This window comes from Mesoplodon mirus (assembly GCF_964341445.2).
Source record: "Mesoplodon mirus genome assembly, chromosome: 11".
Taxonomy (NCBI): Eukaryota; Metazoa; Chordata; class Mammalia; order Artiodactyla; family Ziphiidae; genus Mesoplodon; species Mesoplodon mirus.
In genome coordinates, this window is record NC_138987.1 from 39,588,556 (window position 1) to 39,604,395 (window position 15,840).

Consider the following 15,840-nt stretch of genomic DNA (forward strand, 5'->3'; position numbering starts at 1 on the left):
GCTCCCAAACATACCCAGATTTTTTTTTAAACTATTTTCTTAAATTTATTTTATTTATTTATTTTTGGCTGCGTTGGGTCTTCGTTGCTGCAGGCGAGCTTTCTCTAGTTGTGGTGAGCGGGGGCTACTCTTCGTTGCGGTGCGTGGACTTCTTATTGCGGTGGCTTCTCTTGTTGCAGAGCACGGGCTCTAGGCGCACGGGCTTCAGTAGTTGTGTCTCGCGGGCTCTAGAGTGCAGGCCCAGTAGTTGTGGCGCACGGGCTTAGGTGCTCCGCAGCATGCGGGATCTTCCCGGACCAGGGCTCGAACCTGTGTCCACTGCACTGGCAGGTGGACTCCTAACCACTTCGCCACCAGGGAAGCCCCAAACATACTCAGATTTAACCTTCCCCCTTGCCCAGTGTCAAAAAGCCTAGCTAAGTCAGAGACGTCAAAGTGAAGTCTGTGACAACTCCGAGTAAACCTCACATAGAGCATTTCAGATCACATTTTACTCAAATACAGTTTAGTGCTGCCCCCTAGGTTCTGTGAGTTAAAGGACAGTGAGGAATAACTAGCAATTTCAAATTATCTGGGCTTATCGTGTGAAGGTCCTCTTAGCGCATTGTGAGCATCAATAGCAAGAAATCACACTGGCTGAGCACTTACTATGCGTCAGGCACTGTTTGATGCACTTTAATGAGAATTAACTAAAGGAATCCGTAAAACAACCTCATAAAGTATTTTCTTCATTAGGCAGCCTGTAGTAATTAACTCAAGCTAAAACAGATACACATGAAAATAGGAGAAAACACCATATAAATAAAATAAACACGCATACAAAACAGGAGTCCAAGTCGCCTTTCCTCTCTTCTCTCCTTACCATCCTCTATGCCCAGTCACGGGCACTTTCCAGATGGCCATGTGTCCCTTCTGTTTTCAACACAAACGAAAACCTCTCAGGAACCTTAAGTATCTACCTAAAACAAGTCTCCAGTCTGGCCTCCTGGCCTCCAGTTTTTTCCCGTTCCTTCTGTCCTGGATATCGCCACCAAACGCACTTTCCAAAACACAACCCTTCGTCACAGCACTCCCCTCAGATGTGATGTAAAACTGCTGGCCTGACTTCAGGGCGACCCCCAGCATCATTCCAATGTCCCCGATCCAGGCAGGACCCCAGTACCACCGTCTGGATTCCCTCTTCTTCATTCTCTCAGACTCTTCCTTCTCCCCCAGCCCCGTGCCAAGTCTGACTCTGAGACTCCTTCAAGATCCAGGCTCAAAAGCTCTGCAGATGCCACCATACCCACAACCTTCCATCATACAATTAGAACTTAGTCACCAAGTTCAACGGGGCTTCACATTATAAACACTTTTTTCATTACTGAGATATAATTCACATACCATAAAATCCACCTTTCTAAAGTACACAATTCAGTTTAGCATATCCACAAGGCTGCCACCGTCATCAGCACTATCTAATTACAGAACATTCTCATCGCCCCCAAAAGAAACCCCCGCCCATTAGCGGTCACACGGCGTTCTCTCCCCTGCCCCCAGCCCCTGGCAACCACTAGTCTGCCTTCTGTCTCTGGATTTGCCTAATTTGGACATTCCATTTCTAAGGGATCATACAATATGCGGTCTTCTGTGGCCAGTTTCTTTGTTAGCATAAAATTTTTAAGATTTATCCACACTGCAGCACGTGTCAGTACTTTATTCCTTTTTATGGCCGTATAATATTTTATTGTATGGACATACACATTTTGTTTATCCATTCACTACTTGATGGACATGTGGGTTATTTCTACTTTTTGGCTATAGGGATTAATGCTGCTATGGACACATGTACAAGTTCTGGTGTGGCTACACGGGCATATTTTAATTTCTCTGAGAATATACTGAGGAGTGGAATTGCTGGGTCATGTGGTAACTGCCACCAGCAAAGCATGAGGGCTCCAGTTTCTCTGCATTCTTGCCAACACTTGCTGTACGTCTTCTGGATTACAGCTACCCTGAGGGAAGTGGCTTCTCCCTGTGGCTCTGACTTGCATTTCCCCGGTCACTGACGATGCTGAGCGTCCTTCCTGCGTGAGTACCTCCTGAGCGCTTCTGTCTCTCCCTTCCCGCGACCCCATCCCAATCCTGTCTGCACAGCTCCAGCCGGAAATGGCGACTGCCTCCTTCTCCCGGGTCTCTCCCCTTCTAATCTACACATCCATGCAGTTTTCGTTATCATAAAACTGAATTTTGCATTATCCTCCTCACACACATATGTAAGAATAAATGGCATTTGGAAAGCAAATCTCAGAGTTGTTTAATTAATAGGGTTAGTCACTAGAAACATATTACTATGACCCAATCAAACTTACATCGATTCTTCCTTAGGTGCCGCCCTGGCCAGAAGGTCTTCCTGTTCCTTCATTTTATCTACGGCTTGGGCTTGTTTTTCAATTTCATTAAAGCACGAATTTGTCAGTTTCTGGGCTCCCAAACTTCCTTTTTTGGCCCCAAGCTAGAAGATATAGTATAAGATTACATTCTACCCAAACTGTTTGAAAACGTTTGCAACAAAAGCTAACATTTATCGAGGGTTATTACTTAGTCCTCACGACTCTATGAGGCCGGCACTGTCACCATCTCCGGGTGATGGATGAGGACCTGAAGCCCCTGCCAGTTAAGTGGCCCAACCAAGATCCCACAGCTGGCAAGTGATGAGGTCGGGAGTTAAAACCCCGCACCTGCCTCCAGAGCAGGGGCTCTGAAAGGAATCACGGCATCTCAACATTCAACCAATGACAGCCCTCCCAGCCTCCCCAGACAGCACTGCTTTTAGAACCGTAACCATGACAGAAAGTCCCAGGGAGCTGCTGTTGATTTTTTTCAGAATTTTGTCATTGACAGAGAAATGTTAAACACTCATTCTAGAAAATCTTCACTAAGTATAACATCCCCTCATTGAACAGAACAAGCTTTTTATCAAAGCCACATTCATTATAATATGGCTCAGAATAAAAGTAAAATGACAAAGGTGGCTTTTCTGAGTGCATCAGCCATTTTAGAGCTAAACTACCAGGTATTTTATACATAATACTCACTCCTCTTTTAGCTTGATTTGGTTTCTTTCTTATGATAGAGGAAACCTCTGTCAAAAAATAAAAAGTAGAAAGTCAGACCAATGGAAATATATAATTTCAGTGTATATTTTCAGTGTATTTTTTAAAATTCTAAGATACTGTATTTTATTATTTAAGAGACTATAACATTTTCCACATTAGTTTGTCATCCAGAAGGCTCAAGTATACGAGTGTACTTTAGATGAACAGAGCTTTATCAAAATAGAGTCCTCAGTATGTCCACGTAGTATCCAAACTCAGAGAGTGCATATTTTGGGGGGACACCACACTGAAGAGAAATAAAGAGACTAAGTTTGCCCCACTCACTACTTTCTTCAGAAGCATTTCATATTACATTAGAACAAACCCTCCTATTAAGCTCTACTCTTCAAAAAATTTCAAAATTGTTTTAAAGTAGAAAGTTAGCCAGGCATTATGTATACAGCTAAAGCAGTGAAGCGCTTTCCACTCTGATTTATGTTATATTAACCAATAAGAGATATAAAACACTCTATTATTTTGGTAGCATTACATTCTAAATTGCACAAAAATATGATGCTTTCAGATAAAGTTTCTTAAAAATTGTTTTCTGGGTAAATTTTAATGATAGATCACATATACTGTGTTTAGAATTATGTAAAAGAGACCCAGTAAGAATAAAACATTATTTTCTTACAAAGTGAGAATGTGCTTTAACAGGAAAAGGATAGCATAAAACCACAAAAAACAAAGATTAAAACTTTTAGTCCTAATGAGGGAATAACCTCATTACATTTCAAGTGTAAAAAAGCCATCCATGGAAATTCTCCATTTCATCACTTTCTTTTAGATTTGTACTGTGGTAGTCATATAATCTGCTCCCAATCTCCTACAAGTCTATTATAAGTACATGACGAAAATGCCTGGAACATTTCTAATAGCTTAGTTATTTTTCACCAAAGCAGTTGCTTTCCAGTTAATACAGTGTAATATGCACGAATTTCAGATTGCATTTCCCTGATAATGAAAAATTAGAAATTAAGTTCACCTACAATAAAATCAGAAAGAGAAGAAAATGCTAAGAGTTCTTGAGTAGCTAGGAATGACTTGGCTGCTCTGACCTCTGCTTATGCTGGGACATAAACCAGCAAATCAAAACCACCAAGAGCAACCTTCGCCGGGTACAGAGGCTGCTGCATTTCACAGTCATCAAGCTGGCCGAAACGGAACAGCAGTTTTTGCTTAAATAAATCTCATTACATTTTAAGTTCCAGGCAGAATGTAAAGACAGGATTCATTTTTTTCTTAGTTCATCTCACTCTCTAAATCACAATATAGGGTAACACATACCACCTAAAGCAGCCTTTGTTGGTACATTAAGACCTTCCACACTTGGTCCTTGTTCTGGTCCACCTGCAAGTTGAAAATATTGATATTAACGCAGAATATAGACTCATCAAATGTGCTTTTTTTTTTTTTTTTTGCTGTATGTGGGCCTCTCACTGTTGTGGCCTCTCCCGTTGCGGAGCACAGGCTCCGGACGCACAGGCTCAGCGGCCATGGCTCACGGGCCCAGCCACTCCGCGGCATGTGGGATCCTCCCGGACCGGGGCACAAACCCGTGTCCCCTGCATCGGCAGGCGGACTCTCAACCACTGCGCCACCAGGGAAGCCCAAATGTGCTTTTGAATATAAAATACACTCAACTTGCTCAGTACTACGACCTTATCCAATTCTGTCAATGATTGTCTTTTCTTTTTAGCTCCATATTCTATTTTATCATTTTAAGAATTTTAATTTAAAAGTCCATTAAAACAGAAGTATATTTTGTATCTAGTTGCTTTGTAGAATAAAAATGTTATTGGTCTCCCTAATTAATATCATTTGGAATTCTACCTTATGGTCCGGTGTTTTATTTTACATTTATTTATTTATTTGTTTGTTTGGTTGGTTGGTTGGTTGGTTGCGATGGGTCTTAGTTGCGGCATGTGGGCTCCTTAGGTGTGGCATGAGAACTCTTAGTTGAGGCATGCATGTGGGATCTAGTTCCCTGACCAGGGATGGAACCCGGGCCCTCTGCATTGGGAGCACGGAGTCTTAGCCACTGTGTCACCAGGGAAGTCCCATGGTCTGGTGTTTTAAAGTAAACCGTTCTGAGGTACTTCCTTGGTGGTGCAGTAGTTAAGAATCCACCTCCGGTTTGCAGGGCAGAAAGAGAGACACAGATGTAGAGAACAAACGTATGGACACCAAGCGGGGAAAGTGGGGGGCAGGGGGTGGTGGTGGTGGTGGTGGGATGAACTAGGAGATTGGGATTGACATGTATACACTAATATGTATAAAATGGATGACTAATAAGAACGTGCTGTATAAAAAAATTAATAAAATTCAAAAATTCAAAAAAAAAAAGAAAAAGAATCCGCCTGCCAATGCAGGGGACACAGGTTCGAGCCGGGTCTGGGAAGATCCCACATGCCACGGAGCAACTAAGCCCGTGCACCACAGCTACTGAGCCTGCGCTCTAGAGCCTGCGAGCCACAACTACTGAGCCCACGTGCCACAACTACTGAGCCCGTGCTCTGCAACAAGAGAAGCCACTGCAATGAGAAGCCCGCGCACCACAACAAAGAGTAGCCCCCCCTCGCCGCAACTAGAGAAAGCCCGTGCGCAGCAACGAAGACCCAACGCAGACAAAAATAAATAAAATAAAATACAGTTTAAAAAAAACCCCAGGACTTCCCTGGTGACGCAGTGGTTGAGAGTCCGCCTGCCGATGCAGGGGACACGGGTTCGTGCCCCGGTCCGGGAAGACACCACATGCCGCGGAGCAGCTGGGCCCGTGAGCCATGGCCGCTGAGCCTGCGCTCCACAACGGGAGAGGCCACAACAGTGAGAGGGCCGCGTACCGCAAAAAAAAAAAAAAAAAAAAAAAAAAAAACCCAAACTGTAGCACATTGAAAGTAAAAATCCTCAGTAATTTCATTCTCCAGTGAACAATGTGGTGTTAACTGTGAGTGTGATTTGGGTTTTCTTTTTTATAAAAATGAGATCATATTCCGTGTTCAGTAATCTTTTCTCCCCACTTTATAACTGACCATGGGCATCTTTCCCTAGCAAATGCAAGATTCTCATTTTCTAGTAGTTCCACAGATGCCAGTGAAGCACAGGACAGCACTACAGGGCAGGTCTCAGCACTACCTTCATTGTTTGCTAGAGGAGCGTCCACGTTCCCTGGTGTTAAAGAAGATGGTTCTGGTTGTGCTGATGCCCACTCTGTGCCACTCACCTGAAGCAAGGGGAGAAAACTCATTACCAGCAAAGCAAGAAAAGTCATAAAAAACAAATAACAGGGGGAAAACCTAGTAATTTAAAGTCACCTTCCCACCTGGATTAGTGGGAAGGAAGGATAAGATTAAAATATACCTGTTCTTAAGTCTCTGTTTCCATGCTCAAATTCCTTATTTTTCCTCCTTTTCTTTAAATAAAAATTTTATTATGCAATAATTTCAGACTTACACAAAAGTTGCAAAGATAAAAGTTTCTAGATACTCTTCACCCAGCTTCCTCTGATGTTAAAACACCCAGGGTACATTTGTCAAAACGAAGAATCATCATTGGTACACTATTCGCTAAACTCCAGACTTTATTTGGATTTCACCAGTTTTCCCACCAGCGTCTCTCTTCTGTTCCAGGACCCACCCAGGACCCCACGCTGCATTCGTCACGTCTCCTCAGTCTGCTCTGCTTTGTGACAGTTTCTCAGTCTTTCCTTGTTTTTCAGGACCGTGAAACTTTTGAAGGGTACTGATAGGTATTTTGTAGAATGCCCCTCACTGCGCGTTTGTCTGATGCTTCCTTGTGATTAGACTAGGTCTGGGGGGAGAACAGCAGAGAGGAGGTGCCCCCTCCGTGCCTCGTGTCAACACGACTGTGCACTAGTGATGCCCATCTTTTTCACTTGGTTAGGTTGGCGCCTGGCAGCCTTTTCCCTGGAAAGTTACCAGTTTCCCCTTTCCATCCTCTAGTCCTGGGAAGCGTCACTAAGTCCAGTCCACATGCAAGGGGAGGGGGGTTAAGCCCCACCTCCAGAAGGGTGGAGAGGTATATGCATGATTTGTAATTTTCTGTAAGGAAGACTGTCCTTTCCCTTCATTTCTTTATGCAATCATCCATTTATATTAGTATGGATATTTATTTATTCTTTGGATTATAGTCCAATACTATCATTATTTTGTTCAAATCGTTCCAGCTCTGACCACTGGCACCTCTTCCAGGTTGGTTCCTGAGTCCTTCAGACATGTCCTCGTCCATTCCCCCTGCCCAGCCTCCTAGCACTTCCTTTCTTCTAGCACCATAGGGCGCTCCAGGCTTATCTGCCGCAGCAGCCCCAGTCCTAGAATCAGCCATCTCTCCAAAGGTAGCCCTGGGTCCTTCCACTGGAAAACAGCATTTAGAAACCAAGGTGTGGGTGCTGGGTGTGCCTGTTGTCCTGGTGTGTCACTGTCTCTAGGCCTTTCAGTGGACAAAGCTAGGTCATATATCTGTGTGTACTAACCCGTGTGTACACACGTATCTGCAGTTAGTTCTCCATCATGTGTATGTGTGTGTGTGCGTGCACGTGCATGTGCATATAGATATATAAAGACAGAGAGACACTAAAATAAACATGAATTCATACTAATATCTCCAACTCTAATCCACACCAAACTGTTCATATCTCTCCTCTTTTTAGCCCATCATTTCTATTTCTAACATTTCTCAGCTACTAACCATGGATATTCTGTATCTAGTTCTATATTCAACAGTAGCAACAGATCATGATAGCACACCTTCTCTTTTGTTTTCTGTTCCCATCTTTTTTGATAACTATTTCTAGTAACTATTGATTCTGTCAAAGATAACATGTACATAATGTGCAAAAAAAATCAAGGTTTAGCAACGTATATACAACTTTACATAATTTTTTCTTGAAAATCAGTTAAAGGACTGAGTAGCAGTTAAGCAAACAGTGGCCCCTCCCCATCGGGACTGGAAGATGCAGGGCAGCTAACAGAACATCTGGGGCTGTAAGCCAGGGGTCGCATACATTTCCTTAAAGGACCAGTTAGTAAATATTTTGGCTTTGCAGGCCTCATATTCCCTGATCTAAGCGATTTGGGGAAAATGCACAGAGGGACCATGGATTGTTGTTACTACTCCTATCGGACTACAAAGATGAGGTTAATGAAATGGCACTTGTTGAAGCTTCCTCTGTGCTAGGTACCAGCTACTTTTATCTGTGTTAACTCATTTCATTCTCACAATAGCCTTGAGATATGTTCTACGTACACAGCTAAATAGGGGCAATGAGATTCAAACTGCTCTTAAAATCTGGGTTTAAAAAAAAACAACAAAAAACTGTCTTCATTCTTTGTCAGTTCCAAAGCTCTGAACTGCACTGGGAAGACCCCTAGTAAGACGTCCTCAAGCCTCCCTCGAAGCTGGGTATAGGGCATGGGACTGAATTCTAGCCAGCAGGCTATGAGCAGAAGTGACGTGTGCTACCTCTAGATTGTAAAAGGATGGGGCACTTGCTTTCCCGAATGTTTGTCCTCCTCCTGCTGGCTGGGAAAGGTCATGAACTGGAGCAGCCACTCTGCACCCTGAGGTAGGAGCCACACAATGAGAAGAGCAAAATCCATACCCTGGTCAGCCCTGGATGGCCTACCTCTGCACTGCTGGTGGGAAATTAACTCCTACCTTATTCCAGCCCTGACTGCATTTCAGGGCTGTTTGTTACAGCAGCTTAGCCTATATCCTAACAGAAACATTTTAAATATATGCCCTTTATAACTTCACTGTTGATAACTTTAGTTATGCCTTTGAAGCACACATGAAAATTGTGTGAAGTGTAACACATACCTCAGGAGAAGCATGAGAGGCAAAAAAATCTTCCTCCTTTGGTGGAGGGGACAAAGGTGGAACCACACAGCTATCAAGCCACAGCTGGAACAAAAACACATGCACCGCTCAGCATTTCACCTGCTTTAAAGTGTTTATTTAATGCTCTTCACTTCCTTTCTGGAGGCCTGTCTGCTAAAGATTTGTACTTTCCATTATTATAAAGTCAGGGCCCCTGAGCACATTTTAGTAACACATCAATCCAGTAACTTCTGCCACCAAACCCTGTGGAAGACAATCGCCAGCTCCCCAAGCCATTTCCGAAAAGGAAAGAGCCAGGGCTTCACGTCTAAGTGCAGGTTCCAAAGTACAGTCGACCCCCATCATTTGTGGATTCCATGTCTGCGAATTTGTCTACATGCTACAATTGACTTGTGACCCCAAATGTGCCATCCTGCATGGACACACGCAGAGCAGCAGAGCATCTGTCACCCCAGGTGCACATTCCCAGCTGAGGTGGAACAAGGCGACGCTCTGCTTCCTTGTTTCGGCTCCTGCTGTAAACACGGGTCCATTTTACGGGCTGTTTACTGACACGCTTTCCACATTTTTGTGCTTTCTGCTGGTGGATCCATTGTTTACAATGGTCCCGAGCACGGTGCTGAAGTGCCACCTTGCGTTCCTAAGCCCAGGGAGGCAGTTAGCTGAGTGTCATTCAGCTCGAGCCACAATGCCCTTGGCCGCCAGCTCAGTGTCAGTGAGTCAACAATACACACTAAAGAAGGTGTCTTTAAACGGAAACAAGGTTAGTGTTGATCAGCTGACAAAGGTGATGCTGCAGGACTCTAGTGCAGTCTTCACAGCAACCTTACCAAGCAGGACCGTGAATAGTAAGAATCCGCTACACGCTGTTCTCTTGTAAGAGAGTCCGGCTAGCAAGTTTTACTGTTTGGGGTAAAAACTACTTTTTCTACTGAAACAAATGTTCCTCTGAAGGAGACCCCCCCAACCCGCTGTGCTTACGTCAGTGCCATGCTTCCGGGCTGCCTGGGAGGCCAGCGCCTTGATTCTCTCCCTATAAAGCTGGGCAGCACGGCTGTTGTACTTGGCATTGGTGTCGTTGGTGTCACACCCGTGTTGATGGAAAAAGGAAGACTGCAGAGGAAAGTACGCGGGTTAACAGCATCGCTGCCTTGAATCTAACATGGTGATCAAAAATGTTACTGCATGCTATGAAGGCTTTTTTTGAAAATACTAGTGAAAACCAAAATAATTTAAACCATGAAAAATTTTTATAAAATTTTTCCTTGTAAAAGGGGTAATACCTTCCACAGATGCAACATTAATATTCTGGTAAAAGTGGACATGAGATTTGCCTCACGAAACAAAGTAACTGGCCCTTCCTTGCTCCACTAAGCTACCTCCATCATCCTGAATGTTATCTGGCGGGGCTCTTTCCACTCAGGACTACTTTTAATTTGAGGAATCCACTTTAGTTTAGATTCCACTAAACTGGAATTTTTTTCTTTTTTTCTTTGTATCTATATGAGATGATTTTTTTTTTTTTTTCCGGCTCTGCTGTGCAGCGTGTGGGATCTCAGTTCCCCGATCAGGGATTGAACCCGGGTCATAGCAGTGAAAGCCCAGAATCCTAACCACTAGACCACCAGGGGTCTCCCTACATTGGAATTTCTGACAAACAAGTCAGGAGCCGCGCTAACCTTCTCCTTGTTGAGCACTATTTCTTCATCAGCGGAGACCACAGCATAGGCAAGGTGATGAAACAGATATTTAGACAATTAGAGGACACTGCTTTCAACCACCTCTGATCTATGTACAAACATGAATTACAGTATTCATATCTTAATTGAAGCAGGTGTTCTAAAAGCCTGCATGAGGGATCCTCTTATTAACTCAATGGGATGAGTAACGGTACGGAGCACCCACATGTCCCAGGTCTTGTCTGGTCCTTTGTGGGCACCATCCTGTCAAATCCTCGTGGCCAGACTCTCAGGGAAACTGAAGCAGAGAGGTTCAACAACTTGCCCAACGTCACACAGACAAGCGAGGGGCAGAGCTGGCACTCAAACCCAAGCAGGACGGTTCCAATTCCACTGCTTGAGCTGCAGGACCACTGACTGATCTGCCTCACCCCATGCGCCCCATCTCCACTGGCTGAGACGAGGAAGCTGCTCTCTGGAGCTGGTGGGGGACTCTGCAGCCTAGGAAGGTTTAGTAACACGGACAGATACTATCAAACCCACAGTATTAAGTTGAGGAACAAGTTTGTGGACATAATGAAAATGGGTATGGGTTTCTAATAACATGCTTGAAATACTTAAGGCACGCATTCTCAACAGGGGCAAAAATGGTTTCCTGGAAAGTGGAAAAAAAATAAAATCTTAGTTATTACAATGGTTTGTAGCCTTCCAAAGATCACCCTTACCTGACAAAATCATATTCCTTAGTATTTAATTTCTCTCACTAGGGAAAACTAAATCCAATTTAGATTTAAAATAAGTTAATCTATTAATTCAATTTTCCTGCTTAAGGAACAATCATGAAAAAACGCTGAGATACACTGGTCCAGGGGAATCTGGGTATTTTGAAAACTACTATTTTAGATTTACTGTTTTAATTTTAAATATTTAATTGATGCTAGACATAATTTTTTTTTTTTTTTTTTTTTTTTTCCGTACGCGGGCCTCTCACTGTTGTGGCCTCTCCCGTTGCGGAGCACAGGCTCCGGATGCGCAGGCTCAGCGGCCATGGCTCACGGGCCCAGCCGCTCCGCGGCATATGGGATCCTCCCAGACCGGGGCACGAACCCGTATCCCCTGCATCGGCAGGCGGACTCTCAACCACTGCGCCACCAGGGAGGCCCTAGACATAATTTTTATTTGAAATGTAGACAAATTTGATTTCCAATACTTTGAATGTTTAATGGTATGTCTAAGGGAATTCTATTTACTCAACCTATATCATTTTGGTATACCATTATAAAAACACAATGGTATTTTATATAAAGGATGATTTTGCTGGCTAGATTTATAAGGCTGACAGTTTAGTGTTTTAGAAATCAGATATATTGAATTTGTAAATGAAGTTTAAAATGTGTGAGGATCCTTAACTAGGTTTGTAAACGGGGTTAAGGAAATTTGCTCTTTTAAAATTATAAATTAATTGAACACTTAAAAAGTTATTTTTTACACAGAAATTACTAAGTTTATAAATTGATACATGATATTTATAAACTGTAATTGAAGATTTGGAAAACAGGTTTTTTAATCTGTATATTTAATAAATTAAATAAAATTCAGGTAAAAGAAGCTAGAAGCATTCCATCTGAGTACAAAAGTCACCCTCAGATATTAAAGAACTGTACTATCATAAAGAAGTCTCCCAATTCCTCTATGCCATCACTTCCGGGTTTAATTTTCTTCAAATCACTTATCACCACCTTTTACTTTGTATATTTACTGCTTTACTTGCTCTCTGTCTCTGCCTGTAAGGGCGGGGTCTCATTTGTCCTGTTCATCATTGTATCCTAGCCCAGAGCTTCGTGTTTATTAGGTTTTTAATAGATTTCTGGATAAACAAGCGAGCTGGGTTGTCCAGCTCCTAAGCCCATGTCTTCCTGCGGTCCGACAGGGCCTCCCAAACTTTTACATGGAAACGTTGAACTTCTTTACTAGTGCAACACATATTTATACAAGAAGAATACGACAAGTCTGAAATGAACTTACTGCATTAGCATTTCCTCCAACTTGCATGCATCGCAATTGAAACCAAGACCAGTTAGAATCCAACTCTGTAGATCTAAATGGAAAAAATATTCTTAAATGTTAATACTGTTCTTCCCCATAATCAAGCCACTAAACTTTTGAGGATAAGCTTTCCTCGATCTTCAGGATCCTGAAGAATTCTAAGTTTGTGTTAACAGTGACACATGCTTCCAGGATGCTAGGACTCCAGGGTGCACAACAGTTGGTACAAGCCACTCCTGGCCCCTCTCACCCTTCCTAGAAGCCAAGCCTCCAAAAATAGAGGTACTGTTTGGATTTTTTTCAGGTTGGCTATCGATTTGTCCAGTGTGACCCCCAACAGGAGCCTGGACGGTGCTCACAGTCTTACCATCAAGTAGAAGGGACCTACTCAACATCACCACCACCAGGGAGAGGAGAAAACTCAGGTTTTAATGCTGCTTAAGTGAAAACTGCAAGTGCCTCCTCTCCCCCACCGACACCTTATGCCCTACTTATCTATAGTGTAAGATCAAATCAGAGCAAGAAAAAGGCAATAATTGTAGTCCCTAACAAAAAAAAAATTCGCCAAGTGATCACCGTAAAGCAAGATATGACTGCGCGACAATATTAGAAATCTTTCTATTGAATCCATAGACATGAGCAAAAGGCAAGGCTAACCCATATTCAACACTAGCTTGTCCCACACTAACTGGAAAGGAATGTGGACATTTTAAAATGGGTATAGGTTGAACACCCTTTACAAAATGGGCAAGGTAGAAAGAAAAGAAGCTTTAGATTCACCAAAAAATGTCTTTTATGCTGCCGTTCCTATTTCTCTTATTTCTCTGCCTATTGGTATCATTTAACTTTCGTAAATACTAAGATGTTATTTTGAAGCCAATAGCTACCATAAGATTAATAATAATACTAATACATATTATTATTACATATACATAGGACAAATCACCTTCATGGTAATATATAAAAAGTAAAAATTAAACCATACTTTATAAGAAACAGATTTCCTATAAAGACAAAAAAAAATCTCTTTTTAGAATTTGATTACCAAGCAAGGTGACTAAATTATATATCTTGCTCTGCAATCCTTTCCCTGAAAGATCTTGCTTAGTCACCACATTTTCAGATTGAGTTAGGTGCCATCCCCACCCCTCCTTGGTCACAGGGTGGCAGTTAACAGCACAGCCTCTGGAGGCAGCCTGTAAGTACAAATCTCGACTCCGCCATTACAAGCTGTACGGCCTTGGAGAAATTACTTAACCTCTCCACACCTTACTTTCCTCATCTGTGAAGTAGGGATAATTATAGTATTACCCATTTTGCTCTCATAGAAATTAAATAAGCTAATGTCTGAAAGGTGCCTGGCTCACGGTAAGCACCACGTGACTAAAATTCTCATCACCACCGTGGTGATGATGGTCATCATCGTCACCAGTATTGTCACCATCACCACCATCATCACCATCACTATCACCACCATAACCACCATCACATTCATCACTACCACCATCATCATGAGATCATCATCACCGTCACCATCATCATCATCACTATCACGACCATAACCACCATCACATTCATCACCATCACCATCATCATAACCATCGTGGTGACTCTGTCACACTGTTACAAGCGGCAAGCTCCAGAGGGCAGGAGTGTCCCACATTTTTCTCTCAATTCCTAGCACAGGCACATAATAGGTACCTGAATGTGGGCTGACTTTAAACATTTTTAAAAGTCCTAAAATTGAGGAGATACGTACTCAGATTTGCTAATCTGCCTTACAACACTTTTAAAATTAATTTTTACTGGAATATAGTTTCTTTACAATGCTGTGTTAGTTCCTACTGTACAGCAAAGTGAATCAGCTATCCATATACATATATTCCCTCCTTTTTAAAAAAATTTATTTTTGACTGCGTTGGATCTTCGTTGCTGCGCGGGGGCTTTCTCTAGTCGTGGCGAGCAGGGCTACTCTTCGATGTGGCACACGGGCTTCTCATTGCAATGGCTTCTCTTGTTGCAGAGCACGGGCTCTAGGCGCACGGGCTTTGGTAGTTGTGGTACGTGGGCTCAGTAGTTGTGGCACACGGGCTTACTTGCTCCGTGGAATGTGGGATCTTCCCGGACCAGAGATCGAACCCGTGTCCCCTGCATTGGCAGGCAGATTCTTAACCACTGAGCCACCAGGGAAGTCCCTCCCCTCTTTTTTTGGATTTCCTTTCCATTTAGGTCATCACAGAGCATTGAGTAGAGTTCCCTGAGTTACACAGTAGGTTCTCATTAGTTATCTATTTTATACATAGTATCAATAGTTTATATATGTCAATCCCAATCTCCCAATTCATCCCACCACCCCCTTTCCCCCCTTGGTGTCCATACGTTTGTTCTCTATGTCTGTGCCTCTATTTCTCCTCTGCAAATAAGATCATCTATAACATTTTTCTAGATTCCACATATATGTGTTAATATACGATATTTGTTTTTCTCTTTCTGACTTATTTCACTCTGTATGAGTCTCTAGGTCCATTTATGTCTCTACAAATGACCCAATTTCGTTCCTTTTTATGGCTGAGTAATATTCCATTGTATATATGTACCACATCTTCTTTATCCACTCCTCTGTTGATGGACATTCAGGTTGCTTCCATGTCCTGGCTATTGTAAATAGTGCAGCAATGAACATTAGGGTGCATGTGCTTTTTTTTTTTTTTTTTTTGGCTGTGTTGGGTCTCTGTTGCTGTGCTCGGGCTTTCTTTAGTTGCAGCAAGCGGGGGCTACCCTTTGTCGCGGTGCGTGGGCTTCATTGCAGTGGCTTCTCTTGTTGCGGAGCACAGGCTTTAGGCACACAGGCTTCAGTAGTTGTGGCACACGGGCTCAGTAGTTGTGGCTCGCAGGCTCAGTAGTTGTGGTGCACGGGCTCAGTTGCTCTGCAGCATGTGGGATCTTCCTGGACCAAGGCTCGAACCTGTGTCCCCTGCATTGGCAGGCAGATTCTTAACCACTGTGCCACCAGGGAAGTCCCCATGTGTCTTTTTGAATTATGGTTTTCTCTGGGTATATGCCCAGCAGTGGGATTGTTGGGTCATATGTTAATTCTATTTTTAGTTTTTTAAGGAACT

At 42.9% G+C, this 15,840-nt stretch overlaps 1 protein-coding gene across 3 annotated transcripts in view; it reads right to left on the reverse strand.

Annotated features, from left to right (window-relative positions):
- Positions 1–15,840, reverse strand: part of ARFGAP3 (ARF GTPase activating protein 3) — a 51,939-nt gene that overhangs the window by 25,423 nt on the left and 10,676 nt on the right. For 2 of the 3 annotated variants that reach the window (XM_082636725.1, XM_082636724.1), the window contains exons 3-9: positions 12,701–12,773; positions 9,978–10,109; positions 8,976–9,059; positions 6,273–6,360; positions 4,425–4,487; positions 3,078–3,124; positions 2,352–2,494 (exon numbers count right to left, since the gene is read on the reverse strand). In XM_082636725.1, the coding sequence (XP_082492851.1) occupies positions 2,352–2,494; positions 3,078–3,124; positions 4,425–4,487; positions 6,273–6,360; positions 8,976–9,059; positions 9,978–10,109; positions 12,701–12,773 (630 nt within the window). The remainder of the gene's footprint in view (positions 1–2,351; positions 2,495–3,077; positions 3,125–4,424; positions 4,488–6,272; positions 6,361–8,975; positions 9,060–9,977; positions 10,110–12,700; positions 12,774–15,840) is intronic. The other variant, XM_082636726.1, reaches the window with a different exon arrangement.